This window comes from Aspergillus novofumigatus (genome assembly GCF_002847465.1).
Source record: "Aspergillus novofumigatus IBT 16806 chromosome Unknown P174scaffold_5, whole genome shotgun sequence".
In the NCBI taxonomy this organism is placed as follows: domain Eukaryota; kingdom Fungi; phylum Ascomycota; class Eurotiomycetes; order Eurotiales; family Aspergillaceae; genus Aspergillus; species Aspergillus novofumigatus.
The window spans coordinates 2,280,458-2,308,406 of record NW_020194278.1 but is presented as its reverse complement, the minus strand read 5'-3'; the positions used below and the strand labels follow the sequence as shown (position 1 = coordinate 2,308,406).

The 27,949-nt window shown below is 48.9% G+C and overlaps 12 protein-coding genes across 12 annotated transcripts; 6 read left to right on the top strand and 6 right to left on the bottom strand.

Moving 5' to 3' along the window:
• Positions 1 to 370: 370 nt before the first annotated feature.
• Positions 371 to 2,223, bottom strand: P174DRAFT_409144 (uncharacterized protein). The gene is made up of 2 exons (XM_024824197.1): positions 2,013 to 2,223; positions 371 to 1,919 (listed from the first exon to the last, which is right to left on the bottom strand). Exons 1-2 carry the CDS (start codon positions 2,021 to 2,023, stop codon positions 641 to 643), a joined length of 1,290 nt encoding a protein of 429 aa, XP_024681733.1. The 5' UTR covers positions 2,024 to 2,223; the 3' UTR covers positions 371 to 640.
• Positions 2,224 to 2,553: 330 nt separating this feature from the next.
• On the top strand, positions 2,554 to 4,153 carry P174DRAFT_452365 (dihydrofolate synthase). The gene has a single exon (XM_024829079.1). The coding sequence runs from the start codon at positions 2,746 to 2,748 to the stop codon at positions 4,018 to 4,020; it is 1,275 nt and encodes a 424-aa protein (XP_024681732.1). The 5' UTR covers positions 2,554 to 2,745; the 3' UTR covers positions 4,021 to 4,153.
• A 200-nt stretch (positions 4,154 to 4,353) lies between these two features.
• Positions 4,354 to 9,733, top strand: P174DRAFT_513556 (serine/threonine-protein kinase). Its single transcript, XM_024831991.1, has 13 exons — positions 4,354 to 4,380; positions 4,456 to 4,544; positions 4,660 to 4,984; positions 5,047 to 5,181; positions 5,248 to 5,277; positions 5,336 to 5,400; positions 5,455 to 5,887; positions 5,940 to 6,761; positions 6,822 to 7,718; positions 7,771 to 7,805; positions 7,826 to 7,974; positions 8,030 to 8,480; positions 8,531 to 9,733. The coding sequence occupies exons 3-13, from the start codon at positions 4,805 to 4,807 to the stop codon at positions 9,363 to 9,365; spliced, it is 4,032 nt and encodes a 1,343-aa protein (XP_024681731.1). The 5' UTR covers positions 4,354 to 4,380; positions 4,456 to 4,544; positions 4,660 to 4,804; the 3' UTR covers positions 9,366 to 9,733.
• Positions 9,734 to 10,089: 356 nt separating this feature from the next.
• On the top strand, positions 10,090 to 12,178 carry P174DRAFT_461576 (ABC1 kinase family protein; the record flags this gene model as incomplete). Its single annotated transcript, XM_024830019.1, has 4 exons — positions 10,090 to 10,538; positions 10,599 to 11,203; positions 11,265 to 11,837; positions 11,928 to 12,178. 4 exons carry the CDS (start codon positions 10,090 to 10,092, stop codon positions 12,176 to 12,178), a joined length of 1,878 nt encoding a protein of 625 aa, XP_024681730.1.
• A 701-nt stretch (positions 12,179 to 12,879) lies between these two features.
• P174DRAFT_432462 (putative iron-sulfur cofactor synthesis protein (Isu1)) lies at positions 12,880 to 13,903 on the bottom strand (the record flags this gene model as incomplete). Its single annotated transcript, XM_024825751.1, has 3 exons — positions 12,880 to 13,295; positions 13,665 to 13,717; positions 13,755 to 13,903. 3 exons carry the CDS (start codon positions 13,901 to 13,903, stop codon positions 12,880 to 12,882), a joined length of 618 nt encoding a protein of 205 aa, XP_024681729.1.
• A 414-nt stretch (positions 13,904 to 14,317) lies between these two features.
• P174DRAFT_442987 (uncharacterized protein) lies at positions 14,318 to 15,258 on the top strand. The gene is made up of 2 exons (XM_024827713.1): positions 14,318 to 14,620; positions 14,712 to 15,258. The coding sequence occupies exons 1-2, from the start codon at positions 14,573 to 14,575 to the stop codon at positions 14,925 to 14,927; spliced, it is 264 nt and encodes an 87-aa protein (XP_024681728.1). The 5' UTR covers positions 14,318 to 14,572; the 3' UTR covers positions 14,928 to 15,258.
• Positions 15,259 to 16,051: 793 nt separating this feature from the next.
• On the bottom strand, positions 16,052 to 17,377 carry P174DRAFT_461574 (putative mitochondrial carrier protein; the record flags this gene model as incomplete). Its single annotated transcript, XM_024830018.1, has 2 exons — positions 16,052 to 16,773; positions 16,906 to 17,377. The coding sequence occupies 2 exons, from the start codon at positions 17,375 to 17,377 to the stop codon at positions 16,052 to 16,054; spliced, it is 1,194 nt and encodes a 397-aa protein (XP_024681727.1).
• Positions 17,378 to 18,128: 751 nt separating this feature from the next.
• Positions 18,129 to 18,936, top strand: P174DRAFT_422146 (ubiquinol--cytochrome-c reductase subunit 7; the record flags this gene model as incomplete). The annotated part of the gene is made up of 4 exons (XM_024825019.1): positions 18,129 to 18,244; positions 18,432 to 18,540; positions 18,599 to 18,652; positions 18,847 to 18,936. 4 exons carry the CDS (start codon positions 18,129 to 18,131, stop codon positions 18,934 to 18,936), a joined length of 369 nt encoding a protein of 122 aa, XP_024681726.1.
• A 454-nt stretch (positions 18,937 to 19,390) lies between these two features.
• On the bottom strand, positions 19,391 to 21,069 carry alkA (DNA-3-methyladenine glycosylase II). Its single transcript, XM_024827712.1, has one exon. The coding sequence runs from the start codon at positions 20,713 to 20,715 to the stop codon at positions 19,750 to 19,752; it is 966 nt and encodes a 321-aa protein (XP_024681725.1). The 5' UTR covers positions 20,716 to 21,069; the 3' UTR covers positions 19,391 to 19,749.
• Positions 21,070 to 21,578: 509 nt separating this feature from the next.
• On the bottom strand, positions 21,579 to 21,926 carry P174DRAFT_222424 (uncharacterized protein). The gene is made up of 3 exons (XM_024821383.1): positions 21,812 to 21,926; positions 21,713 to 21,755; positions 21,579 to 21,649 (listed from the first exon to the last, which is right to left on the bottom strand). The coding sequence occupies exons 1-3, from the start codon at positions 21,893 to 21,895 to the stop codon at positions 21,621 to 21,623; spliced, it is 156 nt and encodes a 51-aa protein (XP_024681724.1). The 5' UTR covers positions 21,896 to 21,926; the 3' UTR covers positions 21,579 to 21,620.
• Positions 21,927 to 22,762: 836 nt separating this feature from the next.
• On the bottom strand, positions 22,763 to 23,280 carry P174DRAFT_442984 (uncharacterized protein). Its single transcript, XM_024827711.1, has one exon. It carries the CDS (start codon positions 22,982 to 22,984, stop codon positions 22,769 to 22,771), a length of 216 nt encoding a protein of 71 aa, XP_024681723.1. The 5' UTR covers positions 22,985 to 23,280; the 3' UTR covers positions 22,763 to 22,768.
• A 2,753-nt stretch (positions 23,281 to 26,033) lies between these two features.
• Positions 26,034 to 27,849, top strand: ecm33 (GPI-anchored protein Ecm33). The gene is made up of 3 exons (XM_024827710.1): positions 26,034 to 26,426; positions 26,497 to 27,337; positions 27,399 to 27,849. The coding sequence occupies exons 1-3, from the start codon at positions 26,366 to 26,368 to the stop codon at positions 27,691 to 27,693; spliced, it is 1,197 nt and encodes a 398-aa protein (XP_024681722.1). The 5' UTR covers positions 26,034 to 26,365; the 3' UTR covers positions 27,694 to 27,849.
• The last annotated feature ends 100 nt before the right edge of the window (positions 27,850 to 27,949 follow it).

The following is a 27,949-nucleotide window of genomic DNA, read 5'->3' as shown; positions in this document are numbered from 1 at the left end:
GAAGCTAATGATTGAAATAAATATAACGCAATTGGCGGGGCTCGGTCATTGGAGTGGGGTCTTCTCTTCGCAGCAGCGGAAACCCCAGCTACGTCACAAGAGGACTCGGCGGCTTTCTACAAACATCATTGCTGGTCGAGTTGCCTACAGTGATGAAGACTAAGTGAATGAGCTATTTCCCTGTTTGAATTCAATTAGGGTTGCACATTATGATCACTGATAGGTATTCAAATTTATGAGCTTCAAGTATGCTAATGACCGATCTTCAACTTCAAACGAACATGAGAACTAGCCATGCACGTCTTTTAGAGTCCCAGTTTGATTTCAGAGAATACGCAGTCGCTAATCTAGACGACACTCGGTTTTGGTTGGGCAAATCACTGTTCTTTGTTTTTAAACAGCTAACCAGCAACAACTGGGGCATATGTGCACAGATATTCTGACACGATTTATAGGACTATCAAGCAACACCCAAAGCAAAGAGCTCCGCTCACTCGAGCTATTGAAAGTAAAACCAGCTTCGGAAACCCAGGAACGCCCATCATCCTTCTCGCTGAGACCGGAAACACTCCGAACAATTGCCCCTGATTGAGAACCAAGGAATAATCATATCACAGGTCAAAAGATCAGATAAGCATTTTCATAACGGTCTAGCCGACGCATCCATAGTTTCGGTGTCATTGGAACCGTTGTTTGTGCCAAGCCTATGGCCAATGGTGGGAGACAGTCCGGCTGCTGCCCACCAGTCATCAGGTATGACTTCCCTACGAGCAAGCCGATCCAATATCGCTTGCATCTGCTGCAGTTCTGGATCGGTAGAAGAGTTGGAAAAGGCGAATGAGATTGTGGGAATAGGAGGATGGCTACTCATTGTTGAGTGCAAGTCATCTGAGCGTCTGGAAGTACCCATTTGGTGCACTCGGCGACGGGAGCGCCGCCACAAAGAGAGCTGATTAAAATCTCCTTCCGATGCAGAATCGGAATCTGTGGAACTAGGATAGTCACATGGATTGATATATTCTGGGTACGGATCCAGCACCATCCGCACCGTTGCTGTACTTGAATCGAGGGAGCTAGGAAGTGTCTGAGAAGAGCTTCCTGGATTTCTTGACCCCGCGCTCCCTGATGCATTCAGCCCGGATGCCGACGCTGAAGCAAAGGAAGAATCGGCGCTAGGAAGATTGTCATCGGGCGTAATTGTAGTCAAAAGGGTTTCCCACGCGTCATTCGAAGCGTCATCATCTGGGCTCATGCTGCGTTGACGGTCACCGAGACCATCAACAGTCATGTCGCGATGCATCGTCCGGTTCGCCTCGTTGACAGACCGCCGACCGACTCGCCTTAGCAACGGTACAGTCGACCCAACGACCTCAAAACCCTCTGGGGGGAAAGATGAAAGGCTTGGGCGCGTCTGGGGCGGCGGAGATAGTCTTCTGTGGTATGCAATAGCAGGCGCAAAACTTGGCGTAAAAGCGGCAGTATGCTCCGAGCTCTGTCGGCGGCCAGAGTCAACCGCTGGTGAAGGGCGGCGATACGAATCTGAATTAACGGTGTTGCGCGGAATCCTCATTCGCTGGCCGGGACGTCCATGGCGAAGCGCTTCGTGCAGCAAGCGTTGACCAGCCTCGCGCCTGTTGGCATCGCTGATCATGGAACTCAAATCGAACGGATCTTCACCGGAGGTAGTGTTCGGGACAGGAGACCGTATGTGATGGTGTAATCCATGCGCCTCGCGCTCAATCTCGTCTGCGATCTCACGAGGGAAGGGTGAACGTAATGAAGCGCCTCGTAAGGTGGAAGTACTATGACGCGACGGGCGACGAATAGTGGCCTGGCGACGGATTGCAGAACGCGTAGCGGCAGAAGGATCTTTAATGGGTTTGCTCTTGCTGGCCTCAGGAGAGGGCTCACGGTACATTCTGCGCGCGCATATCAGTAAGGGTGGCTGTCCCATGCGCCGGCAGGCGACAGGCCCAGAGCGCGCTGAAAATCAGAATACTAGTCAAACTTACGGGATACCCATGACTGGAAAGTGTACGCGGATTTAGCAGAAAAACCTCAGGTAAATCCCATCAAAACTGCCTTTAAGAAACAAAGTCACGGCCAAGAGGTCGCGAATCCTTCAGAAAGAAAAGCGCGACGTTTGCGGAGGGGGGCGCAAGAATAATGATGATGGTCTGCCCTTGTACAGCAACGGAGGACAGGGTAAGGTTAGACCCTCCGTAGTTTTGGACTAATTAATGGAGAAAGCGGCAAGACCTCAGTTTTGCTCCAACAGGGAAGCGGAGGCAAACATATTCGCGCCTGAGGCTGCGGCTATGGAACGTAAGGAGGCTGGGATGTGGCGCTGGGAAAACCACAGAACTGTGCGTACAATGCAGTACGGAGCACGCGGAGTTTCCCTTAGGGGAAGTTGAGCGGCTACAGAGTAAGGCCCCCTCATTTCGGGAAAATTACTTGGTGCCTCAGGGCTCAGGCACCAGGTCCTTATCGCCCGGCTGTCAAATTATGTCAACCGGCCTCCGATAAGTTAACTTACCTCAAGTCAGCCGAAATTGATCGGAAAGTTGCAAAGATCTGCACTACTGAGCTTGAGCAGTTTCATATCAATTTCTTTGCCATATTTTGAAATCTTTGAGTCTGAGCCGACTTTGACAGCCTCCATGACTGCCTAACCAGTCCGGAATCGTTCTTGATCATGAGGATTGTTTCTGATAAAACTACAGACGTCACACGATCGGAGGAATGATTGAGCTCGGTCTTAGCCGCATATCTAGGCTCCTCCAACAGACTCCTCTGTCATGGAAGGCCATCCACATAGCTGGAACCAATGGCAAAGGCTCCATTAGTGCCTATTTGTCGCACATGCTGACTACGGGTGGTGTACGCTGTGGTCGCTTTACTTCTCCTCATCTCATCGATCGATGGGACTGCATCACCATAGGTGAGAGCGTTGTGCAGGAGTCCCTTTTTCGCCAGATTGAGGAGAGAGTAAGATTAAGGGATCAGTCACTGGGAATAGGGGCAAGTGAGTTTGAGCTGCTCACTGCCACGGCATTTGAGATCTTCAATCATGAACACGTCGAGGTTGGCGTGGTCGAGGTGGGAATGGGCGGTCGCTTGGATGCTACGAATGTGCTGAGCGATGTATTGGTGTCGGTCATTGCGAAAATTGGGCTGGATCATCAGGCCTTTCTGGGAGATACGCTAGAACTAATCACCCGCGAGAAGGCCGGGATATTGAAGCCTGGTGTTCCATGTGTGGTGGACGGCACCAACGCTCCGGAAGTGATTAGGACCCTTGGAGATCGTGTTAACGAGTTGAAGATCGATGCTATCTACGCGCATCCTGATACTATATGCTCCCAGTCACCATCTCTGGGCCGTATCTTCAGGGAGCTTGATCTACAGCGTCATCAACGGGCTAATATGTGCTGTGCGGTATCAGCGCTTCGGCTCGCCCTAGCGAAGGTTCGCCCAGGGCTCGAAGTGGACATGCTTCTGCCTTCCCTCAAAAACGTAGAGTGGCCAGGACGTTTGCAGAAAATCTCCCTCCGTCCTCTCAACGCCCGCAAAGAGCCTGTCTTGCTCGACGGTGCGCACAATAGCCAGTCGGCTGAGGTTCTGGCAGAGTACGTGGACAAAAATTTGCGTCCTCAGGGTAACATCACTTGGGTCATTGCAGCGTCGCGTGGGAAGGATGTGACCGCGCTCTTCCATTCGATAATCAAATCTGGGGATAAGGTCGCCATCACGGCATTCGGTCCTGTCGATGGAATGCCATGGGTGAAAGCAGCGGATACAGAAGAATTGGCTCTCTGTATTCAATCAATTCCAGGTGTCCAAGACGTACGTACATTTGGCGGGGACGTTCTTGCTGCCATCAACTGGGCTTGTACCGAGGCTGGCGACTGCCCCTTGGTAATTGCAGGGAGCCTGTACCTTGTATCAGACGTTCACCGTCTCTTGCGTGAAGCGCGCAAAAGTGCAGGAAATATACCGGGGTCATTAGAGGCATAATGATTTGAGATACCCTTTTTAGAGCAGCATTTTGAAATGGTACCATGTCATGTAGATAGACCAGTCGATCATCATGCCCAGAGAGCGAGAAGACTTCATTGCGAAGGCGTTTTTGGGCACGGAAAGACAATGTAAACGACAAAGGAGATTAGTCCCTCACTTGTAAGGATGATTAGATTGAGCAGGATACCACTGATATCGTTAGGTCGTCAAGATCGTAAGATCGGCTCTGATAAGGCTGATCGGAGATACTGAAGGAGCCGGTCGCTGCGTCATGGTCCGTACGGGAGCTGACCCTTGTGGAGAAGCAAAAGTTCAAAAACATTGCTTTTTACTTTTTCTGCAACAGCGAACACAGCAGTAAGTATGACTTTCCTGGTCCATCATGAGCTTATTCTTCTACGATAAGTTCAACTAATAAGAAGATAAACTTAGCATTTCAGAAGCAGGCCTCTGATGTGCATGTGTAGGGACGTGTGTATGCTCAGCGCATGTCGATGACCGTGAGAGCAAGAAGGGCCCCTGTATGTTTCTTAAACTTCTCATCATGCCATTTTGATGACGAACGGATTTGTTCTGACACGTTCTTCTCCCTGTACCAGCTATATTACTTTACTAACAGTCTTCTTCCCATGGCAGAGCGTGCTGACATGATTGATCCGACCAACCCCTGGCTCCTGCCTTTTCTTTATCGATCATTTTCCATCTGACCACCTGGTCCGAGACAACCGCGGAGACTAGCGACTCAATACAAAGGGGGTACCTTCCTCTGAATTCTCCGGCAATGGTCTCTAGATCTAGTGAGGGGAATGAGGGGCCCCCTCCGTCCTCAAGGACTCCTGGGACTCCAGCCAAAGCGCGAGTCGCCAAATTCGGATCCAGCCCCTCGAAACGGGACGAAAAACCCGGCGAGGGCAGAGTGGTAAAGTCATCTGCGAAAGATGTCGCCGAGCTCAAAGATTATGTACGTATATGGCCCTGTTACGTGTACGCAAGCCTTGAGTTGCTAATGCTGGCACGTTGAAGCAATTGGGCGACTGTTTGGGTAGAGGCGCATTCGGTTCAGTGTATAGGGCGCTAAACTGGAACACTGGGGAGACTGTTGCTGTGAAGCAGATCAAGTTGGCCGACCTCCCGAAAAGCGAATTACGAGTTATAATGGTATGGTATTTGGATCCGACGGTCTGTTGGGACGGACGCCGTTACTGACGATATATGCTATTGCAGTTGGAAATCGACCTTTTGAAGAATCTAGATGTGAGACCCAGGCGCAAACAAACACAGCCGTTCCACGGAGCTGACTGAATGGCCACAGCATCCTAATATCGTCAAGTACCATGGTTTCGTGAAGTCTGCTGAAACTTTAAACATTATCTTGGAGTAAGTCTCTCTGTCCATCGAACGAATAAATATCGAACGTGCTAACAAACGTAGGTATTGTGAGAATGGCTCCTTGCACTCCATCTCCAAGAACTTCGGTCGCTTTCCCGAAAATCTGGTGGGGTTATACATGTCGCAAGTTCTCCATGGGCTTTTATATCTGCACGAACAGGGTGTCATTCATAGAGATATTAAAGGCGCAAACATCCTCACGACAAAGGAGGGACTCGTCAAACTTGCAGACTTCGGTGTCGCCAGCCGCACTACTGGACTGAGCGAATCGAGCGTCGTTGGTACGCCGTACTGGATGGCTCCCGAGGTGATTGAGCTTTCAGGCGCAACTACAGCCTCGGATATCTGGAGTCTCGGGTGTACGGTCATCGAATTGCTTGAAGGAAAACCTCCCTACTACAATCTTCAGCCCATGCCGGCGCTGTTCCGTATCGTTAATGATGACCATCCTCCTCTTCCACAAGGCGCCTCTCCGGTAAGTCCTTTGTCCCCTGTCGATTAGGCATCCTTTCTAATGACGATACTAGGCAGTCAAAGACTTCCTGATGCAATGCTTCCAGAAAGATCCTAATCTTCGTGTCTCTGCAAGAAAGCTCCTGAAACACCCTTGGATCGTTAATGCTCGTAGATCGGACTCAGTGGTGCCGAAGAAGTCTACGGAGTATGAAGAAGCGGTCAGAAGCGTCCAAGAATGGAACGAGGCTCTGCGATCTCCTGGTGCGGGAACTTTACGGAAGCCCTTCAGACACGATCATCAGAGTCCAAGTCCCCTTCGGCGCAATCAGCCGCCGTCTCGAAACACCCCCACCAAAGACGCTCTTCCAAGCCCCGTTGTCAGCAATGCCAAAGACCAATCCCTGTTGTCGAACGCAACTGCCGAAGATAATTGGGACGATGACTTTGCAACTGCCATTTCTCCTAGTGCGCTGCAGCTACCACATCTTCGACCGCATGATAATTTCGGAGGAATGCTTTCCTCTGAGAAGCTCAAGGCATTTGCCTCACTAGATGGGACGGTTATCAAATCCGAGGATAGTTTTGAAGACTTCAACGACTCGTTTCGGACTACTTTGCACTGCGGGGAGTCGGATCCTCTGCAGACTATCCGACCTTTTCCATTCAAGCAGACCGGCGCGGACGATGGATTCGCGCAAAATTCGCCGCTCCAGATGGAGCCCAAAAGGTCTACTCCTTTCGTACATAACGTCCCAATTCTGACGCAGAATCCTGTTCCACCTTCGAGACAGGCTCGTCCAGCCTCATTTTACAAGGAAAACTCAGTAGAGGATTATTCTGATCTCATAATAACTGATGAAGACGTTCTGGGCCCAAAACTCAACATTGTGAAAGTAAGCATGGAGGCCAATATTTATCCGAATGTTGATGACTGTTTGTCTGACCTGTTTCAGGAGACCGATGAAGATCAATATCCCTCGAATTTAGCAGACCTTCCCCCGTCAAAGGAGATAGTCCGATATCACACACACCCTCAGGATGACGAGCAGGAACCCCAATTACGGAGGCAGCTCTCAACCAAGCGTCATAGATCAGCGGTAGAAATTCACAGATTTGCCGAGAACGAGAGAGACGAAGACTTCTCTGATATCTTGGGGGCTGAGGAGGTGGCCCTAGACAGGCCGGACAGCGATGGTAGCTCGGATAGAAGCACCTTGATGCTCAATTCACGACACTCAAACAATTCTTGGCTCGGAGACCAAGACGACGAAGATGATCCATTCGCCCAGTTAGAGGAAGGGCTCGATGAAATGGACTTGGAAGCCAACATTGCGCGCGATAAGTATGCTAGGCTCCGTGGTCAAGTCGAAGGGTTAGTTAGCTCTTTGAAGACATCTCAAGATGAAGACGTACTTGAGGATATCTCAGAGCAGTTGTTGACGATATTCTGTGATCTTCCGGAAACGAAAAATATCATTATGAGCGCTCACGGCATGCTACCGATACTAGAGATTCTTGATACGTGCCGCCGACGCGACGTCGTCTCATGTCTCCTGAAAATTGTCAATGCAATTATCTATGAGGATTACGAGATTCAAGAGAACTTGTGTTTCGTTGGTGGAATCCCAATCATCAATGAATTCGCTTCGAAGAAGTACCCGCGCGAGATCCGACTGGAGGCAGCTGCTTTTGTACAGCAGATGTATCAAACTTCTACCCTGACCCTTCAGATGTTTGTCAGTGCCGGAGGGTTGAATGTTCTTGTGGAATTTTTGGAAGACGATTACGAGGATGAACGAGATCTGGTCCTTATAGGCGTCAATGGAATTTGGAGCGTCTTTGAGCTGCAAGTAAGTCCAGTTCATCACAGACTCTATGCAGTCAACATCTGACACTGGCAAGGGATCAACGCCAAAGAATGATTTCTGCAGAATCCTGTCTCGCAGTTCGGTCCTAGACCCCTTTCACTCGTATTGAGCCGAGTATTGGACGAAGGTGGAGAACTCGCCGAAATAGTCGAGGGGCGCATTGCCAGCATCTTCTTCGTCTTCTCTCAGGCTGAAAATCATGTGAAGGAGATGGTTGCCGAACGAACTGTTTTGCACAGTAAGTTTGGATACTTGCCCCGCGAGGTCATAGCTTTCTGACTCCAAATACTTAGGGGTGCTGAAGGAATTGAAGCGCATGACTCCTGCTCATCAAATAACCATGTTGAAGTTTATCAAGAACTTGTCCATGCTGTCAACTACACTTGACTCTCTGCAGAACTCAAACGCCATTGACGTGCTGACTGATCTCTTGCGGTCAACCATCAAACGGCCACACTTCCGAGAAGTCTCCAACCAGATCCTGAATACAATCTACAACATGTGTCGTCTAAATAAGTCCCGGCAAGAGGACGCTGCATTGAACGGTATCGTGCCGCTGCTCCAAAAGATTGTTAAGACTGAGCGACCCTTAAAGGAATTCGCTTTACCAATCCTCTGCGACATGGCACATTCCGGAAAAGTGGGCCGTCGTGAGCTATGGCGCAATAGAGGATTGCCTTTCTATATATCCCTGCTTTCCGACCCTTACTGGCAGGTGACTGCCTTGGATGCCATTTTTACCTGGTAAGCTCATTGTGCCTTTCGGCAGACGTGGCTTAAACTGATCTCCGTAGGCTACAGGAAGAAACGGCAAAGGTCGAGGAGCACTTACTCAGTTACCACCCTGATCAGCCATCATTCACAGAGTCCATTATCAGATGCTTAACAGTCTCGAAGGCTAATGCTTTTGAGAATCTCCTCGAACCGCTTCAAAAGCTCCTTAGGCTGAGCCCTCCCATCGCACTGACATTCGCCCGGGAAGACATGTTTGTCCGGATCAGGCAAAAATTGCATCACAACAAAGCTGCTGTTCGCTTGAACCTTCTGCGAATCATATCCAGTATCTGTGAGGCCAGCGAAGACCAAGGTGGTCTTCTGGCAGAGTATGGCCTTCTTGAAGCAATCAGAGAACTGGAGCATGATCCGGCTATCCTCGTTCGGGACATGGCTGGAAAACTCATTCAGGCTAATGAGAGAAGCGAATCCTATGGATTAGGGAAGCGCAGGCCAGGTGTGAGGAGAGGAAGTACAGCTACTACTCCGCCCGGTCTTTTGACAAACCAGTCTGCTCCGAGTACTCCTTCGATGCCTCGCACGAGTCAGTCGAAAAGCTACTTCGATGGGCGCGAGGTCCAAAGGCACCCGCGAAATGCTCTCAGTGGGTCAGCGCTGGCGCTGCGGCCTGCTAGTAGAGATGGTGCAAGTCCCGCTCTTGCCGTAGGTGCAATCAAGGGCTCCAATGCCTCAAGCGCTTCCAGAAATCGGCTACCGCGTGGTATGTCTAGCAATAGGCTGTCCCACGTCGAACTTCTACCTGAGGAAGACAGCAGGTCGCAGAGCTCATTGTCACGTCGACCCTCCATCCTCCCGCGACGCCGGCGTCAAACACATGCTGATGGTGACTGGTGACTTTGGCATGTTCTGCACTCGCTTTCCCTTCTTCTACCTCTGTCCCCTTTGCTTCGACGCCGCTTGGCCTTTTAGCTCTCAATTGAGTGCCTGTAGATTTCCACAACCTTCCATCCAAATGCATTGCATCGTATGGGCGTCCCTGAAGATTCTTCGTGTTCTACCTGGTCTGCAAAGAGCTAACATTAAGTTATCATTGTCTTCCTTGGCGCATTTCTATGTATAGTAATTTGAAAGGGGTTAGTCGAATTGTTGAACAATATAAAAATGGCGTTTCTCTCTCATTTGGGGTCCGTATACCTGGGTATCTTATGATGTTTTAATTCGTGTGGTAGGTTTGCTGCAATGCCATACCAAGTGCCTTACGATGTGCAGAGGGACAATCTGTACAAGATCCCCAGGACACTACGAATGGTGTATGAGATCTTGAAAAAGTTATGCTATTCCTCCAAGTTCGCTGGACTAAGAAAGATTTGATCTAAGAACAGCCTGTGATGCTCAGTCTTCCATATCTGCACTTACAGGTCACGTGTAATATGCTTCGGGCCGACAGCGGGCGAGAAAAAAATCCCGAATCGCGGCGACAACCGCCACCTAAGATTCCTCCTGGCAGAATTTGTGTTCTATACAATGAAATGAGCGTGTACAAACGGAGTGCACGTTTGGGATTCGAGGTTACAAGTGATCTGCGGTCGTCAAGTTCACGGTGCTGATTGTGTTCGGTATGAGAGCGGCGCTCCGCACCCCATTGCGGGCATCGGATTTTGATCCAGCGGCAGTGTTCAGATACAATCCGAATAGGTTCTTCTTGAGCCAATTCTCAAAGCGCAATCATTCATCTACGTCTTCTCTGCGATCTCCGGCCGTCACTCAAAGTCCATTGGGAGGTACATTTCGGCATCATTCACACGCACGACCGTCATTCCGCACATGTCCGTCGTCGCCGTCCTATTCTACGAAAACGACTACCTTGCCGGACGAGGTCGAGTCTCGGGACAATAGATCGGACCATTCAGGTTCACAGCAGTCGCGGAGGAGGATACTAAAGTATGCAATCGTCGCTGGTGTCGCGGGCGCTGCAGCGGTGACCTTATCAGACGATGCACGGCATCTATATCGCGCGGCGCAGCGCACCGGCCGAGTTGTGGGGACTCTGGCTGTCTGTATCAACGAGTAAGACCTGGCTTCTTGCATCTCAGACTATTGGCGTGTCACTTACAAGGGCTCTCCTAGTTACCGAGTCACTCTCAAGCAAGAGACTCCTACAGAAGAAGAACGACAAGTGTCTATCCGAGCATGTCACAAGCGTTGCGCAGAACGAACCCTACGTGTTCTCGAGAAGAATGGGTCCATCTTTATAAAGTTGGGCCAGCATCTCAGTAGCATGGGCTATCTTCTTCCGTTAGAATGGACGACGACCTTCGTCCCTCTTCAAGACAAGTGTCCCGTCTCGTCTATTGAATCCGTCGAGGAAATGTTCGTCACCGACACAGGCCATCGCATCGATGAATTGTTTTCGAGTTTCGAGCCATTACCCATTGGCGCCGCGTCTCTTGCCCAGGTCCACATTGGTACGCTGAAGGAGACTGGTCAGAAGGTTGCGGTTAAAGTGCAGCATCCTGCATTGGCCGAATGGGTGCCTTTGGACTTGGCATTGACACGGTTTACTTTCTCAATGCTGAAACGATTCTTCCCGGAATATGATCTAGAGTGGCTCTCGAATGAAATGGATTTCTCGCTACCCCAAGAATTGGATTTCCGCATGGAGGCAGAGAATGCTAGGAGGGCTAGTGAGTACTTCAAAAAGCACTCGGATGCTCCGTTAGTCATTCCGGAAGGTTGGTCATCGACTATAATGGCGAAACAGAAGTCCAGTGGCTTTGCTAACACCCGAATCAGTCATGTGGGCTCAGAAGCGGATTCTGGTTATGGAGTTCCTCTCAGGCCATCGCCCGGATGATCTCGAATATTTGGACTCCAACCAGATTGACCGTGACGAAGTCTCCGCCGCATTCGCGCATATCTTCAACGAGATGATCTTCGGAGACAATGCCCCATTACACTGCGATCCCCACGGCGGCAATATTGCCCTTCGCAAGAACCCCAACCGACGCCGTCACAACTTCGATATCATCCTCTACGACCATGGCCTGTACCGCGACATCCCACGCGACTTACGTCGAAACTATGCTAAGCTCTGGCTGGCGGTGATTGAGGCGGATGAAGGCGGCATGCGCGAGTATGCACGCAAGGTAGCAGGTATCACAGACGAGCAATTTCCCCTGTTCGCGAGCGCAATCACCGGACGAGATTACACGGTGCTAGCCAAGAAGGATGTCGCTTCTCCACGAACAGCTGCCGAAAAGGAGAACATCTCCGGCGCGCTCGGGGAGGGCATGCTGCAACAGCTTGTTGAGTTGCTGGGCCAGGTACCCAGGATCATCCTCTTGATTCTGAAGACAAACGATCTGAGTAAGTGATTCGCGCTCACAATGCACTCATTTCCTTCTTTCTGTTTTATTCTCGGAATCCCCGCTAATATCGCCTGCTCTCCACCTTCAGCCCGCAGTCTGGACGAAAATCTACATACCCGACAGGGTCCCGTACGCACATTCCTTATCCTGGCCCGCTATGCCACTCGTACCGTCTTCGAAGAGAAGATGGAGAACATCAACGAGACCGGCGGCATCCTCCGTCCGCTCAACTTCTTGCGGTTCCTCTGGGCCTGGACGGGCTATCTCCGGGTTGAATTGAAACTGTCCGTCTACGAGACTCTGCTGTCTCTGAAAAGTCGGCTCGGGTTGATCGGGTAGAAGAGCGGCCAGCTCTTCTTCATACCGTTCGACTTTCTCCAGTCCGACGTCCTTGTAACACTGTACAATCTTCTTTCAATCTTCATCATCTAGACAGGACGGATCGGATGGGTTCCGTCTGTCCGTGCATCATCAGCGACGGCGTTTTTCGTTTCTTTCCCCCCTTTTCTGTTTTCTCCACATGTATAGAGATTCGTTCAAAGACTTCTTTTGTAAGCCTAGACGTCTTTCATTTAGATAGATCCAATATCTGTTCACTTCAGCCTGATACCTCATAGTCCAATGCGATACCTTGCTTACAGGACGGCTCCACGCCTGCCGAGGATGAGTTTTCTTACAGCCCTGTTGAAACCAAGGTAGCGTACGAAAACTACGTGATAAGGCCTTTGAAATGAAACCATATCAGAGATGCACATTCTTATTCACGAACCTATGACTGAACCTATGACTGAACCAGATTCATGATCATGATGCCATGTTCAAGGCACAAAGTAAAAAGCATGCAGTAGAAATGAGAAACGAAAAAAAATATACATCAACCCGTCAGTTGAATTCAATGAAGCAACGCATGCTTTAATGATTCAAGCAATCTGCAGTCTCGGTACGCCAGTCAATCGAACAAATAAACCCTAACAGATCTCATCTGGTATCGCCGTAATAGTGTTTGATGAATATATTGTTACTTTTCATGCACGAGCAGATCACAGGCTCGCGGTGCTTCCGTCGGTCTTTTCCACGTTGGGAATGGAAGCCGCAGTGCCAGAAAGATCGGTCTTAGCGGCCTTGGGGTTCTTGGTGTAGTAGTCGTTGATGGCGGACTTGATGGCGTCCTCGGCAAGCATGGAGCAATGTAACTTGACGGGGGGCAGGCAAAGTTCCTTGGCAATGTCGGTGTTCCGGATCTTAGCGGCCTCGTCAAGCGTCATTCCTCGCACCAACTCGGTCAGGTAGCTGGAGCTGGCGATCGCGCTACCACAGCCGAAAGTCTTGAACTTGACGTCGGTGATCTTGCTGGTGTCCTTATCGACCCGGATCTGAAGCTTCATCACGTCACCGCAAGCAGGTGCACCGACCAGACCGAGACCGACATCAGGGGCATCCTTGGGTAGTGAGCCAACTACAAATATGTCAGTTCCTGTAGAAGGATGTACATGGTTGACCAAGAGCTTGAAGAATGCTGAAACTTGAGATCCTCCTCGAGCGCATAGGAGACAGATGAAAGTTGATTGGTCATAACAGTCTTCTCGTAGAACTTTGTATAGTGATTGATTCTTTGGGAAAGTCGAGGCCCAAAAACAGATCAGTGCCCTCCCAGGTGTAGAAGACCGCTTATAGGATCCGTCTTCATTTGATGAGACTTCGCCCCGCGGTCCTGACAGGAATTTTTTTGAACGAGAAAGACCACGGCTGACGATTCATCTGTCTCCCATCGACGCTTCGATAGAAAAGAGGAAAAGAAAGCAGCATATCAAGATTGCAAACATACCGTTGCGTGGGTTGTTGTAATGGTCTAGCAGTGCAAAGAAGGTCAGCATTTGGCTGGTCCGGACGAAACATCGCAAACTCATCGATCTACTTATCTTTCTCGTGATAACTTCTCCTCGGAGGAGCAGGAAACGCCCTGTTGATGGGTTGAGCCTGGATACCGGAAATGGCCGGCGTAATGCGAGGCGACACGACAGTGCCGACTGAGCGAGGGGCGATAGTAGCCAAACGGCGGAACATGGTTGATGGATGTGTAATTGATTTCCGTATAGCTAGCGATTAAAAGGTAATGCGCGGTTGGATTTATGATGAGGCAAAAGAGAATGCTGATAGAGTATGATGATGTACCCGAGGTTGTGATGTAGACGAAAGATCGATTAATTATTCTTCTGGGGCTCGTCTGTGCTTATATGCGCTAAACTAAAACCAGCAACACCGTCGCCTCCGCTCCGTCCGGCCTCGGAGATAACTACACTATGACGTTCGGGGGTGTTCGCCATCAACTGTTTTAACCAGAATAGGCATTAAAATGCCGACTCCAAGAGCTGATTAATTCGTACTGAAGATCAAATCAGGGCTGGCCCCTTATTTACAGTGGTCCACCGATCCAAATTGCGGTAGTGTCTTCTACGATGGTGTTCTAAGGCGATTCTAGCACAGCAAAGAACCTAAGCTTGACGCGGAACTGATTGATTACCCCCATGATACCGTGGCTGGGAATCTGCAGCCAACAGGTGCCTGTATTTGTGGTACTGGTTAACGTAATTAATTGCTTATCTTCCTGCCCTCCATCTGATAAAGGAGCTCGGGGGAAACGTTACGCCGATGTCCGCCCACCTTCACACCACCCAAGATCTGCCTTGGAGACATTGAATGGAAGCAGTCAAGACGGATTGAAGTCATCTTACCATGACTCAAAAAGGACGAACGGGGAAACCCTTGGGGAGGACTACCGGAGTAAGTGCAACTTATTGAATATTCTTCCAGCGCTTGTCACAGCTCTGCCTCAGAAGTGGCATTCTATTGCCCTGAAGTAACAACGTAGTAGTCTCTCAATGCTCCAATAGCTGCCTTTACCATGGCAATTATTCTATGCTCTTACTGCATCAGTTCCATCAACTCCGCTCGCCGCGAGGCACAATCGTCCCCAGTCACCGCGACTACAAGGGCCCAGAAGTTCTCCGTGGAAAAGTCCGACCAATCATGGGTACAGCAAGCATTAGAACAGAGCAGAGATGCAGAGCGGCGAAATCGGTCGAGGTAGTCCTGCGTTAGATTTGTACGATAGCAGAGGCTTGAGATTGATTGAGTTAAAAAGGAGACCAAGAAAGAACGCTCATGATTGTTGCGGCTTGGATTAAGATAATGATGCACTAAAATTTCTGAGGTGACCTTTCCACACAATGCGTCGTTGTCAAGTTCATCTCTCGAAGTCCATGATCAGAATTTTCAGTGTATGTGAATAGTCATATCCAGAGGGTTTTGTAATCTGGATCTACCATTTCATTTGAATGTTCATCATATCAAAGGAAAGTCGAGGATAACTTGGGAACTCTGCCCTCCTTGCAAGACAACATACAGAGACTGATATCTGCAATGTGACCTCATTCAGGTTTAAAATAACAGCTCTGATGATAATAAGCAATGCAGCCGTGCCCCTTCATCAAAGGCAGGCCTTGCATGAATTTTTCGCTGTCATAAGGCATGTTGTTGTTTTTGAGATGGAGGGGAAATTGCTTAAAAATTGAAAAATCAATATGGGAGTAATCTGTCGCTTATTCAATCACGTGATTTAGAGTGACATCATCTCACGGTACCTTAACAAAAACAAACAATTCAGAGAGGTAGAGGCATCATTTGGTGTTTTGAGGACGATCTACTGAGTCTGCGTATCGGAAACATTGCTCAATGTTTAGTATTATCTGCTTGGTGGCGGTATTTCGAGGAGTTGAGAACGTCGATATGGTTTGAATAATAATGTATGTTTGTATGTACAAAGATGCAGGTCATGCAACGCAACCGTCAAGGGGTGAAATAAACGACAATGTGACAACAAATACCGCTTTGTAAGATACGTATTCTGCAAAGCATGACGACCAGTATATCAGTGAGTTCATAAGCCCCGCAAATGTCATAGCGATGACCATGCTCTTACGCCTTTTCCTGGCGTGAGCTGAGCGTAGGACAGCCGAATGATCGCCCACTGCTCCAGCGTACCGATTATAGTATGGTCAAAGCTGGAGACGGATGAGTACATACTCAGCTCAACTGGCCACCTAGTGAGAATAGAAAGCCCGTAAGTCAACCTCTAGGGGTTTCAATATTGCATTGTTCAACCGAAACAGGACAAGAACAAGACACGTCTAGTATGCGCCATTCGCTGCTTATTTACTCATCCTGCTGCAACATGGCTCTTTCTCTATCATTTGCCATACGCAGCTTCATTTCTCCCTCATGTTGCAAGTGGCCGATCAGCTTACGGAGATACTCGTAAGTAAGCATTGTGGTCATGGCAGCCGGCACAGCCCGGAATAGATTCACCCCGATGCCGGAGTAGAATGCGCGCCAGCCTTCCTCCCTCAGAATGGTCTGACATGTACGGATCACGCCCGTATACCGCGGGCGGTTGGGCATGCCGTCCGATGAGGCCGCTCCTGGAGGCCTCCCGCGGTCTTGTGGGTGATCTAGCCCTCCACGAAATGAGATCCCTTCGGGAGAAGGCGCTGGAGATGTTCTCTGCTGTGTCTGAAGTCTTGTCCGTAGCACTTCATGCGGGTAGGTTAAGGTGCTGGCACAAACTTTGCTTAAGAATGTTGCACAAGATATGCCAATCCAGTGGGAGCTACCGTTATCAGGATGTTCCCCTATCCCGTACCCCGTAAAGGCCATCTTCAAGTATTCGTATAGCGGGAACTGAATGGCGACGTGCGCTAAGCCGAGTAACGCCGGGGTCAGCCCAGAATAAAATGACCTAATCCCTTCGGTCCTGTACATTTTGCGGGCTGCATCCCAAGTGCTTGAGTACTGCCATGGAGCCGTGTAGCCTTCACTGTTGGACTTGAGGCTTTGTGACATAAGCCGCGTTTTAATGACCCAGATTGGATTAGTCGCTATAGTAGAGCAAGCACCGGCTGTTATTGACGCATAGCCTCTGGCAAGCCACCAGCTATCTGTTGACGTGACACGGGTTATTAGTCTTTACATTCTACCTTCAGAGTAAGGAATACCACAGAGATACTTACCGGTGGTTTGGTAGAAGTATTCTCGAGATCGGTCATAGACAGCCAAATATACGGCCCAGGTAGGCAGATATCCCAAAAGCATGGGACCCAATCCTTGATATAGGCCCCGAATTCCATCTTGCCGCCATATGATCCGCCCGGTACCTAGCATACCACGATAAAGGGTTTTCGCCTCAACGACTCCGCCGCCTCGTCGGAGAAATCCGCCTTGCGCCTGCAGCTTCGTCTTGATCACATCAAGGGGACATGTGACAATGCCAGAGGCCACACCGGCACTGGCGCCGCAGAATGGCGCAATGTAGTAATCTGGTATCTTTGTAGACCATATCTCAAGATTTGTGACGAACTTGGAGCTGGACCGAGCTTCAGGTGGAACTTGAATGTCTGATGACGCAAGGTCGTTCGAGTGCGATATCTGCTGCTCCTCAGAGCTGCTGGCGGCTCCTGAATTGCCGTGACCGTCGGAAAACATCGCTCCGTCCCTAGCAGCTTTCTCTGTCCGTCTTTGCAATCAACGAGGGCTCCCGGAACCGAGCATGTCGGTGCTCGCTCCGGAACCCAGTGAACCCTATTCTAACCAGGTCTCGACGTAAATATTTCTCCGTCAATTAGAGCGGTAGCAGGAAGCGACACAGTCTGGCGTAGACGACTAAAGGAATAAGTGTAATAGAGCTGATGTTGGCGAATGCGCTGATATGCCTGGAATTTTGTCTATTCGGAGGTGCAGACGGGGCGGGGCCGGTAGCAGTGACACAGCTCCAGTGTAGGAGCAAAATGGTAAGTCAACGGATGATGAACCCCATACCAAACCGGCAAGCGATACCGGGTTCAATTATGTAAATGATAGGAAGTCTGATCGATGGGAAGATGGATACAAGGCGAGAACCGGGCCGCCGGGATGATTGTGGACAAGATCAATCAACGTACCTCTTTCGGCAGTCATGTGGATTGACTTAGTTACTGAGTCCATCCCGGTCCCAAACGCCAGGGCTGCAGCCTGAGGCATGAGATCACATGACATCGATCGGAATCCTTATAGCCATATTAGATGCCTCAGGCTGCAAAATCGGATGTTTTTGGGAAAGTCATCCCGGCCGGACCTCCGTTTTGCACAATCTCCAACGTCGGGTCACTCTTTGCAGCTTGACTGACCTTCGCGATCTTCCCTCCCACACCACGCCCTCAATTGGATTCCCGTCCACATCCATCTGGGATCAGTCACCATGTCCGCTCCTTCTCTCACCAACTACATTGTCAAGCGCCCATGGCTCAAGCGCTGGATGATGCCACTTGCCCAGTGGTATACCGACGCTGCCGGCTACAGGAAACTCGGATTGAGGTAGCCAACCCCCGCTTCAACCCTCTCAAGATGAGCGCCAGATGAGCATTTTATGCGACAGCGACGTTCTTGAAGTTTACCGCTGCTATACGACGTCCAATTGTGCATGATTCCTCTCTGGTCGTTTATTTGGGACATATGTTTCTCCTGACCTGTCTGTGCAAGCAGTCAAGCTGATTATTATCAGATTCGATGACCTGATTCCCGAGGAGACCGACGTTGTCCAGACTGCCATTAAGCGTCTTCCTCCCAAGGAAGCCTACGACCGCGTCTTCCGTATCCGCAGAGCTTTCCAGGTGCGTCTCCGTGTAGATTGCTCCAGGACATCAACGCTAATTTGCCTCGTCAACACAGTGCTCCGTTTCCCACACCCTCCTTCCCGCTCATGAGCAGACCAAGCCCGAAGAGGTGAGTCGATTTCGCATTTCTATACTTACTCCGGCCTCGTCAATTCCCCGCATACAGTATTGGCCAATCCCGTAAAGCGGATTTGTCAACTGGCTTCTGTCGGATTTATCACACTTTTCCGGTCTCGAGATGCGTCCAGAAAGCACTTGTGGTTATATAAAGCAGCACCATGAATGCTAATTTTGCTTTTCTAGGACGTCGAGTACCTGAGCCCTATTATCCGTGAGATCGAGAGGGAGAACAAGGAGCGTGTGGACCTCGACACCCTCGTTGTTAGACGGTAAATTGCTTGATCCCTAGTCATAACGCTTAGAGAATACGGAATCGTGTCACTAGGGTAATAGACGGACGGAAAATAACAAGGAAGGGGTTGTACGATTTAGCGGCTGTGCTTTGCCCTACGAGCCTGCGGCTGAATTTTGATTGAACTTCGGATTTATTGCTCAAGTCATGTGTACTGTTACTGTACAAATTCATCGTCGTTTTTCCTGATCCTCCGCTTGTCATGCAAATCCACAGCCGCAGTGGTGATGCATGTATGTTCATCCCTGGTAGTGAAGACTGGGCCGAGTTCGACCTTCAGATTGTACAATTCTGAGTTTATTTGTCACAGTGTACGACATAATTCATGCGTATTCGACGCAGTACTGCCGTCTAAACTGAGCGGTGTCATCCTTTTCAGGCATTTATATGATCAAATTTGAGTAGTGACTATATATACTCGAGGAATGTCGCATGTGGGCCTCTCAAGCGTTCATTACAGTGACATCGACATCCTCTACCCGCCACATGTACCACATGAAAAGGCTCCTGCGATGCTAACGTGAGAACGAATTCCTTATGGCCCAGCTTACAGAAGTAAGTGAAGAAATTGCAATGCCAACTTACCTGTACGGGGCGAACTTCGCGGCCAGTTCCAGCATGTCTTTCTCAGCCATGTACTTGAACTTACCGCCTCCTTTAGCCTTCAACTTACTCACGTCTTTTCCCATGAACGCCGCGCAGCCTCTCCTGTTTTCATCATTAGCGGGTTACGCTTGCCAGGAGTAGTCGAACGCATATTGCTGCGATGAGGTTCGGCATGGTCCATGATTAACTTACTGCACGCCGAGATCTCCAGTGGAAAAGACATCAATGCGCTTTAACGCAAAGCAGGCAAACATCTCAACGGACCATCTGCCTAGCCCTCGGACAGCAGTCAACTTCTCCATGAGCTCTTCGTCACTGGCATTGAGCAGCATCCTCGCACTGAGTTCCCCGGTAGCGAATTTCTGGGATAGCCCGTGGATATATTCTGCTTTTCGCTGGGAGAGTCCAGCCGTGCGTAGCGTAGCGAGGTCGCATTGGACGACCTCCTCTGGTGTTGGGAACCGATGCGGCTTCGCAGGGTCCTGTCCGTCGTTTTCCCTGTTGAACAAAGCCACGAATTTGTCCTTGATAGATCGGGCTGCAGCGCCTGACACCTGTTGCCCGATGATACTGCTGACGAGACTGCGGAAGGGGTCGATCACCTCGGCCAGTCCCTCAGGGGAAAATAGAGGACACGGATGTCGCCTGATGAGCGGCTCCAGGCGCGCGTCTGTAGCGATTAGATGTGCCACGGCTTTCTCGAGGAGTGTACCGGTCGTAGCAGTCGGACGGGGTCGACCGGTCTTGGAGGGGGAGAGACTCTCCGAACCGGGCGGGTAGGCAACGAGAGAGGAGCCATGGGGTGTTAAGAGTGTTGCGTTTGTTCTGTGCGGTTCGACAGGTCGGTCAAGGGGAGGAGGGGTGGCATGTAGTCTGCTCGGAGGGTCGGTAGATATGAGATCAAAGTTGTTATCTGACTCCGCATTTTCGTTTGAGACGGGTATGGTTCCGGTATCTGGGAGAGTTACGTCGAGAGGGAGCTGTTCGGCACTGATTTTCAGGTCATTGATATCTTTTCTAGACCGGCTTTTCGCTTTGTTGACCCTGCTGCTGGACTGAGGCCGGCTTGATCTCTTTGGTGGACTCGGCGGTTGCGGTGGCAGCACTTTGTTATTGAGCGCCGAAGTCAGGCGGGCCGAGCGCCGGAGGGTCATCATGAAGTCGAGACAACGACAGAGAGAGATAATAATTGTGTCTTCTTCTTGTCCCTTCTATCCCTGCTAAAGAGTTGGTGTCTTTTCGATGATCGCTTGCTGGGATGACGTTCGGGGTGAGTACATTCATCCAGATTCTGATGAAGTCATCCGCTCCGAGGCTCGTATTGAGTGAGACACTTGTATCCATATTGGCTGTCTCAAGGGTCACAGACGGTCCACGGTCTTTTATACAGCTTGTTGTCGAGATTAGTATACGACGAAAGTAGATAATTGCTCTCCATGGCACGATGTAGCTCGCTTCCGATAATGAGGACTTCATGATTGATTACCGTTCTTTCGCCTACGGCTACTCCACCATATGTCCACTACTTCATCTGGGCCATGTTAAAACCGAGTTATTTATCTGCCCATTCAGAATAAAGGTATCTACAGAGAACTTGACTGCATGTGTCTTGCACAAACTATAACCAGCTTTTAACCGCAGACTTAGAGTAAGGATAACCAATCCCGTCTGATATATTTGTGCAAGCGAATTGCGTTTCTTTTACACAGAGGGGCCCTCAAGAAGCTAGCTCAACTGCCCACTAGCAGGGAACTGTTGGGTTACAACTTATTCAAATAGTATTCCAGATTGACAACGCATAGGACCTCCCAGCGGTTCGGACAGATTCTAATGTCATCGGATCTGTAGTCAAGGGGAGGTAGTATGCTCTGGTACAGTGCAGAAGATGAAATTGCAAATATAAGGATACTTCTTGAAGATATCTTCCAGAATATGAGCAGCGCTTATACCGGCCTTTCCCGCGCTCAAGTCCACCATATCCTCAAACGACATCTGGCCATATAACGACTCTTGCGTCGAATAAACATAGCTCTAACGCGCCGAGTCGAGCTGATACAGCCTAGAACTTAATGCACGCAATGGCAACCTCTATAAAAATCGGGCTTAAGTCATTCAGGTCTTCATAGAAACTCAAGGCTGATTGAGGCCTACCCTGAGCAATAGCAGTCTTTAGAATCCTGCCCAGGGAAGCACACTGCTGAAAGTTAGCTGCAAGTGATACGAGACGAAGCCGTGTTTTAGCGCACGTACCTCGGTGTTGCAAGAAGCAGCATTGCAGTCTCTGCACGAAGAGGAGGCGCCCACTGACCCCGGGGCCTTGTCCACCAATCCCATATTGGTAGGGAATGCAGAGCAGCTCCAGGCGGTAATCGCCATAATAAAAAGGGTGGAAATTGTCATGATGAAAGCCTGTTCGCTGAAGGCGAAGATCAAGAGACAAGGTCACAGGATGCTAGTTAGTAGCTAGAGAACTATGTTATGGAAAGGAGTCAAAGACAATATTCTCTCAACGAGGGAAACTCAGTATTTATCATAGGCTTTAGAGAATACATTCGATATATTGCCAAGTCGCACGCGATTCTGGAACAAGAAGCTATCAATGGTAAATGGTTTAGTGGAACACTGCAGAGGTTTGTCTGGGTCCTCCGGGAAGAAGGAAACAACCAAGAAGGCATTATCCTAACTAGAACAAGCGTCAAATCCGAGGGGGAACTGTTAGAGTTGAAGCAGGATTCAGCCGGCTATCTACTGATGGAGAACAAGTCATATGCCTCCTCTATCTAACAATATCCTGTGCTGTTATTAGTGATGTGACCACAGGAGACCAGTCAAGGACATACAAGGTGAACACAGGCATGATGATGCATTGAGGTGCTCAGCTGGTTCCTCTACGCCAATTAATTCGAAATCTGAGGCGCGGAGGCCAAGTTTGAACTCTGTGAGTAATAAAGAAGACCTCTTACTCAGGCAATGGCAGTAGTACCATGCCGTGATACCCCAATATTCCTAGAGCACTGTCAGCAGCACTTCAGTCTTTCCCAAGTCGCATTCTATAATCTTATTTTCGTCTTTGCTTTGCATGGTGCATACTCCTTAGGAGAGGATTCTAGGAATGAAAGATAACGAAGTTCACTTTATTCCTGTACTTGACATCTCTGTGTGAACATCGCACATACTGAGGTGGAACAGGCTGACATCTTGAGCTGCTTATGACTTGGCTCTTTCTAGGCTCGGCGCATGTGAGATCACCTGGATGACTCCATGAGACAAGAACCGCGTGTGATCATAGCTAGGCCATAATATATCATTAGCAGGATCCCAAGAGTATGAGAGTTGGTTATGACACTTAGCTAGAAGCTCCAAAAGCAATAGATCTGCTATAATTATGATATTCAATACGGCAAAAAGGATGGCACAATGCATGGGGTATGATGAATGGATTAAGGTAAATCTCAGGCATGGAGGGGAAGCCGTGAAAAGAAAATGATGGAGTGTGCAATGAAGTTAAAGCAGTGATGAGAGGGCAAGTTTATAGAACATGCACATCAATGCCAAGGAATAACATGATGCTTTTCCAAAATAAAGATGCTAAACTGTTTCCAGTAATTCACCATCACCGCAGAATACAGAGTTGAGCTGGAGTTAAAAGATAGTGTGTTGTCTGTACTTTAGGAGACATCTATGAGTACTCCGTAGTCAGTTGTATAGCTTTGTTTAGTTCAACTGTTTGGCTTTATCGTATTATCCAGCCACCCGTCCTATGTGGCGTTCTGGGGAACGTGCCTGATAAATAGTCACTTAAGATTACACACAGTCGTACTGGTAAATTAGCGCACAGGTACAGCAGGGTGACGTCGAAGTAAATGTCGAACATCAAAGCAGGATAGTGTCGCAGGATATCAAATGGTCCAATTGCTAGAACGAGGGCTGGTTGCAATTTTCAAGCGGGTCATCGTCAAAGTTCTGACCAAGAGCTTATCCGTTATTGTGATATGCAAGTAGCTACGGGTATCAGTGGAGTTCTTCGACTCCTAATAACAACTAAACAGTGTGGACGGGAAAAGATCTCTCAATGGACCGAGACACAATTATCAATGATTATGAATCATTGGTCCCCTACACATACATGGCCAGACGAACCGAGTTGTCAACTAGAAGAGCTGGTGTTGATAAACTTCTGTCATATAATTGGGTGGCTCCTTGTTCTACAGATCATGATCTGTTGAAGTATTCAAACAATGACTAGATAACTGGTTATGGTTACTTAGTGCCATGCTCATCAAGCCTTTCTGCACAGCCATACTTTACTTGACAGGCAAGCCATCACTGACAAATGTAGAGTACCTGAAGAATCGAGAGGAGAGTCTAGAATATGAGATAGATTGACTTGGCCATCCCTATCATTTTCTACTCTTTATATTTTTAGCTCCATAATTTTTCCATGAAGGCATAGCTCACCATTGCAGGATTGTTTCATGGATCCGCTAACCTACTTAAGTGGGTCTAACCAAGATGGAGTCTCTTCGATGGTACTGGTAAGTTACAAAACTAACAGAGTATTTCATTATTATTTGTTACCTACAATCCTACCTACTCGGTACTTAGACTGGGATAAACACTCCTATCCAACCTCAAGATAAGAATGCCATTATTGAGCTATTGAGTAATTGAGTATTTTGTATTAGGACTTTCATTATTTCTGGACTCTGCCAACGTGTGCAGCGTATTAGGAGCTATGTATATAGTTAGCTACGCACGCAGAGCTTGCCAAAGAAAGGAACAAGCAATATCGGGCCGCACGCATATTCGCCACTTAATTAGTTCTAGCCTGGCCGTCTCAATTGATGTCTGACTCGCCTAATGGAATGGCACTTTGCCTACTTTGCCTTGTGCCTGACCTAGTGGCATAATGATGATGAAAACATATTTAAACTAGAACCATCTGTAGCGTGGCTGGACGATCGTGGAAATAGGAAATCATAGTCAGTCCATCTATCTACGTAGTAGAAAGACACTGTGATATTATGGAGTAGATATCCGAGAAATACAGTTTGGTACCCTTTTTTTAACGTTCAATAATAGGGATCATTTGCATGGCAGAAAGTGGCGAGGATTGACAATAAATCAATCTAGCTTGCAAACGGCGCAACGGACTTCTGAGTCCCAACCTCCTTGAGGCTTTCGATATTCTCACATTCTATAATCCGTAGCCCAGGTGATGACACTCATGCCAGGAGAGCGGATCCATTGATTCGAGAATTTCAGATATTATTATCTGTCTCGCTATCACAGACAGGCCTTGCTTCTTACTAAGGAGTCCAGTATCTGAAACAATAACATTCTAAATACCTTACACATATTGATTGACTGATAGCTGCTTCCATCGACGGTCTGCTAGACCTGGACAAACTGAACCGAGTTGTAGATATCGTTAGTACTCTTCATAGCAAAAGGAATTGATGTTTTAAGGATCAATAATGAATGATTGGATGTGGCTATTATTTGTTTACAATGTTGCATTTGGATCTATCTTGAGGAGTCTAGCCACGGACAACAATTTAGAAAAATGTCACCTATCAATACTGGTGTATTTCAGAAAATGTTGTATCAATGTACGGATTGCACCAGGTAAGGTACTTGTTCACTGGTTCCATGGAGTAGCTCAAACCCCTCCTTTTCCCTGGATGACGGCTTATGGCCAACAGTAGTTCATGTAATTAGGTTGGTACTCTGTACTATTGCTGCAAAGGAGATAGAGGACCTTTATAATACATCATCAAGTGCCTCTGTTCCTGGATAAAGAGTAATAACAACTAATGGATACAAATTCTGACTATTACCAACTGTATTGTAGCCAGGAACGTACTCTGTACCCAAGGTACCTACGTCCAAGATTACGTATCTCAACCACCGCGGCCACGATAAACAAAAGGGAATGGTGCGCTTTGAATGGTCAAAAATGACGGGAGCCAGAATGGAGCCAGAATGGAGCCACGGGGCGAATCATCGGCAGCATTGCAGCACAATTATTGGTGACAGTGTTACAGAATGGAGCCACCTAGAAGCAACGGGCTCATTACCGAGCCTAAGAATCAGGATTCCTGGAGCGCAATCTGGCTTGTGACGCACCTTGTGTATTTTCCCTCGTATGAGTCTCTGAATTCATTACCGAGGACAGTGGGAAAAGAGCAGGGCCTAAGAAAAAAAAATAGTAATTGTCTTACAAGGAGAATGTGAATCAAGTTTACCGGACCCGGTGCTGGGGCCCACGCCTCCTTTCTTGTCTTGTCCTCCCTGAAAGCACTTTCCTTTCCGACTGCCTTGTCTTTTGAAGGTTCCTTTCCAATCAATTCTCCATCCAGTCTTTTGTTCTCTTTTCTTCTCCTTCTTTCCCTTCATTCTCTTCTTCGTCCAACGTGCTTGCCGAATTAGTCCACTTTCGTTGAAGAAATCACCGCTTACAGCTTCTCCTTCGTTTTGACCTTCTCACCTTCTTTCGCTCGTTCATCTATTTTTGTCTGCCAAACTCTTGCAGCTACTGCTATTCGCCCATATTAACCTCTTTAAGGGCTGAGCATCGCCCGCTCTACATCTCTACCTCATTGAACATTGGTAAGTCTCATCACATCCATATCTCTCTCTCTACCCCCTCTCTCATCTTCTCTCTCATTACATTCCCAGTGTGGTCTTTTCCTGCTCGTGAAGATGGATTGTCGTGGGACCCTTACTCCATGCCAGCCTGCGAAGCCTGCTAATGACATTACTGACCTTGGTTTGAGAACTTAGTATAAACAGCATTTAGCAATGGCTTTCCTCAAGTACGCTCTTCCTGCCCTGGCTGCAGCCCAGGCCGTCCTTGCTGCCGGTGAGTGAACCATCACCCCCGACTCCAACGAATCTGAAATTGCGAGGGTGGGAGCTGATTGTTGGCCCAGACTGCGGTAAGACCGATGAGACCATCAAGATTGCCAGCCAGAGCGATGCCGACGGCTACTCCTCCTGCTCGACCATCAAGGGTACCATTGAGATCGACGAGCACATCTCGGGCGCTATTACCTTCAACAACGTGAAGCAGATTGACGGCACCCTCAGCTGCACCGGTGGCGCCAACATCTCTTCCATCGCGGCGCCTCTGCTGAACTCCATCGCCGAGACTTTCAAGCTGGATGGCCTTACCACTCTGACCACCCTCAGCTTCCCCTCTCTTACCAGTGTCGGATCGATCCAGTGGACCGCTCTGCCCCAGCTTCAGAGTCTTGATTTCACCAAGGGTGTCAAGGAAGCCGGTGATGTCTCGATCACCAACACCGGTCTGGCTAACCTGAACGGTATCTCGCTGAACACCGTTGGCAAGTTCGACATCACCGAGAACACGCAGCTCAAGTCCATCAACATCAACAACCTGAAGAACGCAACTGGCCTGATCAACTTTGCTGGTAACCTGAACTCCCTTGAAGTGGAGCTGCCCAACCTCTCCAGTGGTACCAACATGACCTTCCGCAACGTCAGCGCTGTCTCCATCCCCTCTCTCCACAATCTGACTGGTCAGCTTGGCTTCTGGGGCGACGCCTTCACGTCTTTCAGTGCTCCCAACCTCACCGAGACTGGAGACCTGGTTTTCAACGCCAACAGCAAACTCACTAACATCAGCATGCCAGCTCTCGAGACTGTCAACGGTGGCTTCCTGATTACCCGCAACGATGAGCTCAGCAGCATTGATCTGCCCTCCCTGCAGACTGTTACTGGTGCCGTTGACTTCAGCGGCAAGTTCGACGAGTAAGTGACCTTTTCCTGCTGGCCGAAATATCGCACAACATGCTAATCATTCAAATTGCAGAGTGAGCATGCCCAAGCTCGAGAACGTCAAGGGCCAGTTCAACTTGCAGAGCACCGGCAACTTCAGCTGCGACACCTTTAACAAGGCCCATGACGACAAAATCATTCACGGTACCTACAAGTGCAAGGCTGCCGAGCCTAACCCTACTACCAAGGATGGATCTTCTGGCACCACCACTAGCAGCGGCAGCTCTGCTTCCGCTTCCAAGTCTAGCGCTGCTGATCTCAACGCTGCTAACCTCCCCGCTCTCGGATTCGCCGCCGTTTTTGGAGCTCTGGTGCAGTACGCTTTGTAAAGGATGGCCGATACCAGGAAATTGCATGTGGTTTTGTTTGTTTTCCAAAACTCCTTGCCGGGGTGTGTAGAGCTGTCTAATAAGCCATGGTTTTTTTTGATTGCAGTGCTTTGACTGTTTTTATGATAATAATCGAATTTCATTTGAGCAACCTTACAAACGTTCAAGACTGAATCTACTGGCGAGACGGTGTGGGATGTGCCTCTTAAGCAATCAACCCTCATTAGATCGTGGCTATGTACTTGACATCATGCGG

What these genes read in the sequence shown, in the direction of transcription:
- P174DRAFT_452365 (XM_024829079.1), top strand. Translation starts at nt 2,746, where the DNA reads ATGATTGAGCTCGGTCTTAGCCGCATATCTAGGCTCCTCCAACAGACT.
- P174DRAFT_513556 (XM_024831991.1), top strand. Translation starts at nt 4,805, where the DNA reads ATGGTCTCTAGATCTAGTGAGGGGAATGAGGGGCCCCCTCCGTCCTCA. An exon ending in TCGCCGAGCTCAAAGATTAT is followed by an intron (nt 4,985 to 5,046) that starts GTACGTATATGG and finishes GGCACGTTGAAG; the next exon opens with CAATTGGGCGACTGTTTGGG. An exon ending in GCGAATTACGAGTTATAATG is followed by an intron (nt 5,182 to 5,247) that starts GTATGGTATTTG and finishes ATGCTATTGCAG; the next exon opens with TTGGAAATCGACCTTTTGAA.
- P174DRAFT_442987 (XM_024827713.1), top strand. Translation starts at nt 14,573, where the DNA reads ATGACTCAAAAAGGACGAACGGGGAAACCCTTGGGGAGGACTACCGGA. An exon ending in CCTTGGGGAGGACTACCGGA is followed by an intron (nt 14,621 to 14,711) that starts GTAAGTGCAACT and finishes ACAACGTAGTAG; the next exon opens with TCTCTCAATGCTCCAATAGC.
- alkA (XM_024827712.1), bottom strand. Translation starts at nt 20,715, where the DNA reads ATGACCCTCCGGCGCTCGGCCCGCCTGACTTCGGCGCTCAATAACAAA.
- P174DRAFT_222424 (XM_024821383.1), bottom strand. Translation starts at nt 21,895, where the DNA reads ATGGGATTGGTGGACAAGGCCCCGGGGTCAGTGGGCGCCTCCTCTTCG. An exon ending in CTGCTTCTTGCAACACCGAG is followed by an intron (nt 21,756 to 21,811) that starts GTACGTGCGCTA and finishes AACTTTCAGCAG; the next exon opens with TGTGCTTCCCTGGGCAGGAT. An exon ending in AAAGACTGCTATTGCTCAGG is followed by an intron (nt 21,650 to 21,712) that starts GTAGGCCTCAAT and finishes CGATTTTTATAG; the next exon opens with AGGTTGCCATTGCGTGCATT.
- P174DRAFT_442984 (XM_024827711.1), bottom strand. Translation starts at nt 22,984, where the DNA reads ATGCATTGTGCCATCCTTTTTGCCGTATTGAATATCATAATTATAGCA.
- ecm33 (XM_024827710.1), top strand. Translation starts at nt 26,366, where the DNA reads ATGGCTTTCCTCAAGTACGCTCTTCCTGCCCTGGCTGCAGCCCAGGCC. An exon ending in CCAGGCCGTCCTTGCTGCCG is followed by an intron (nt 26,427 to 26,496) that starts GTGAGTGAACCA and finishes TTGTTGGCCCAG; the next exon opens with ACTGCGGTAAGACCGATGAG. An exon ending in TTCAGCGGCAAGTTCGACGA is followed by an intron (nt 27,338 to 27,398) that starts GTAAGTGACCTT and finishes TTCAAATTGCAG; the next exon opens with AGTGAGCATGCCCAAGCTCG.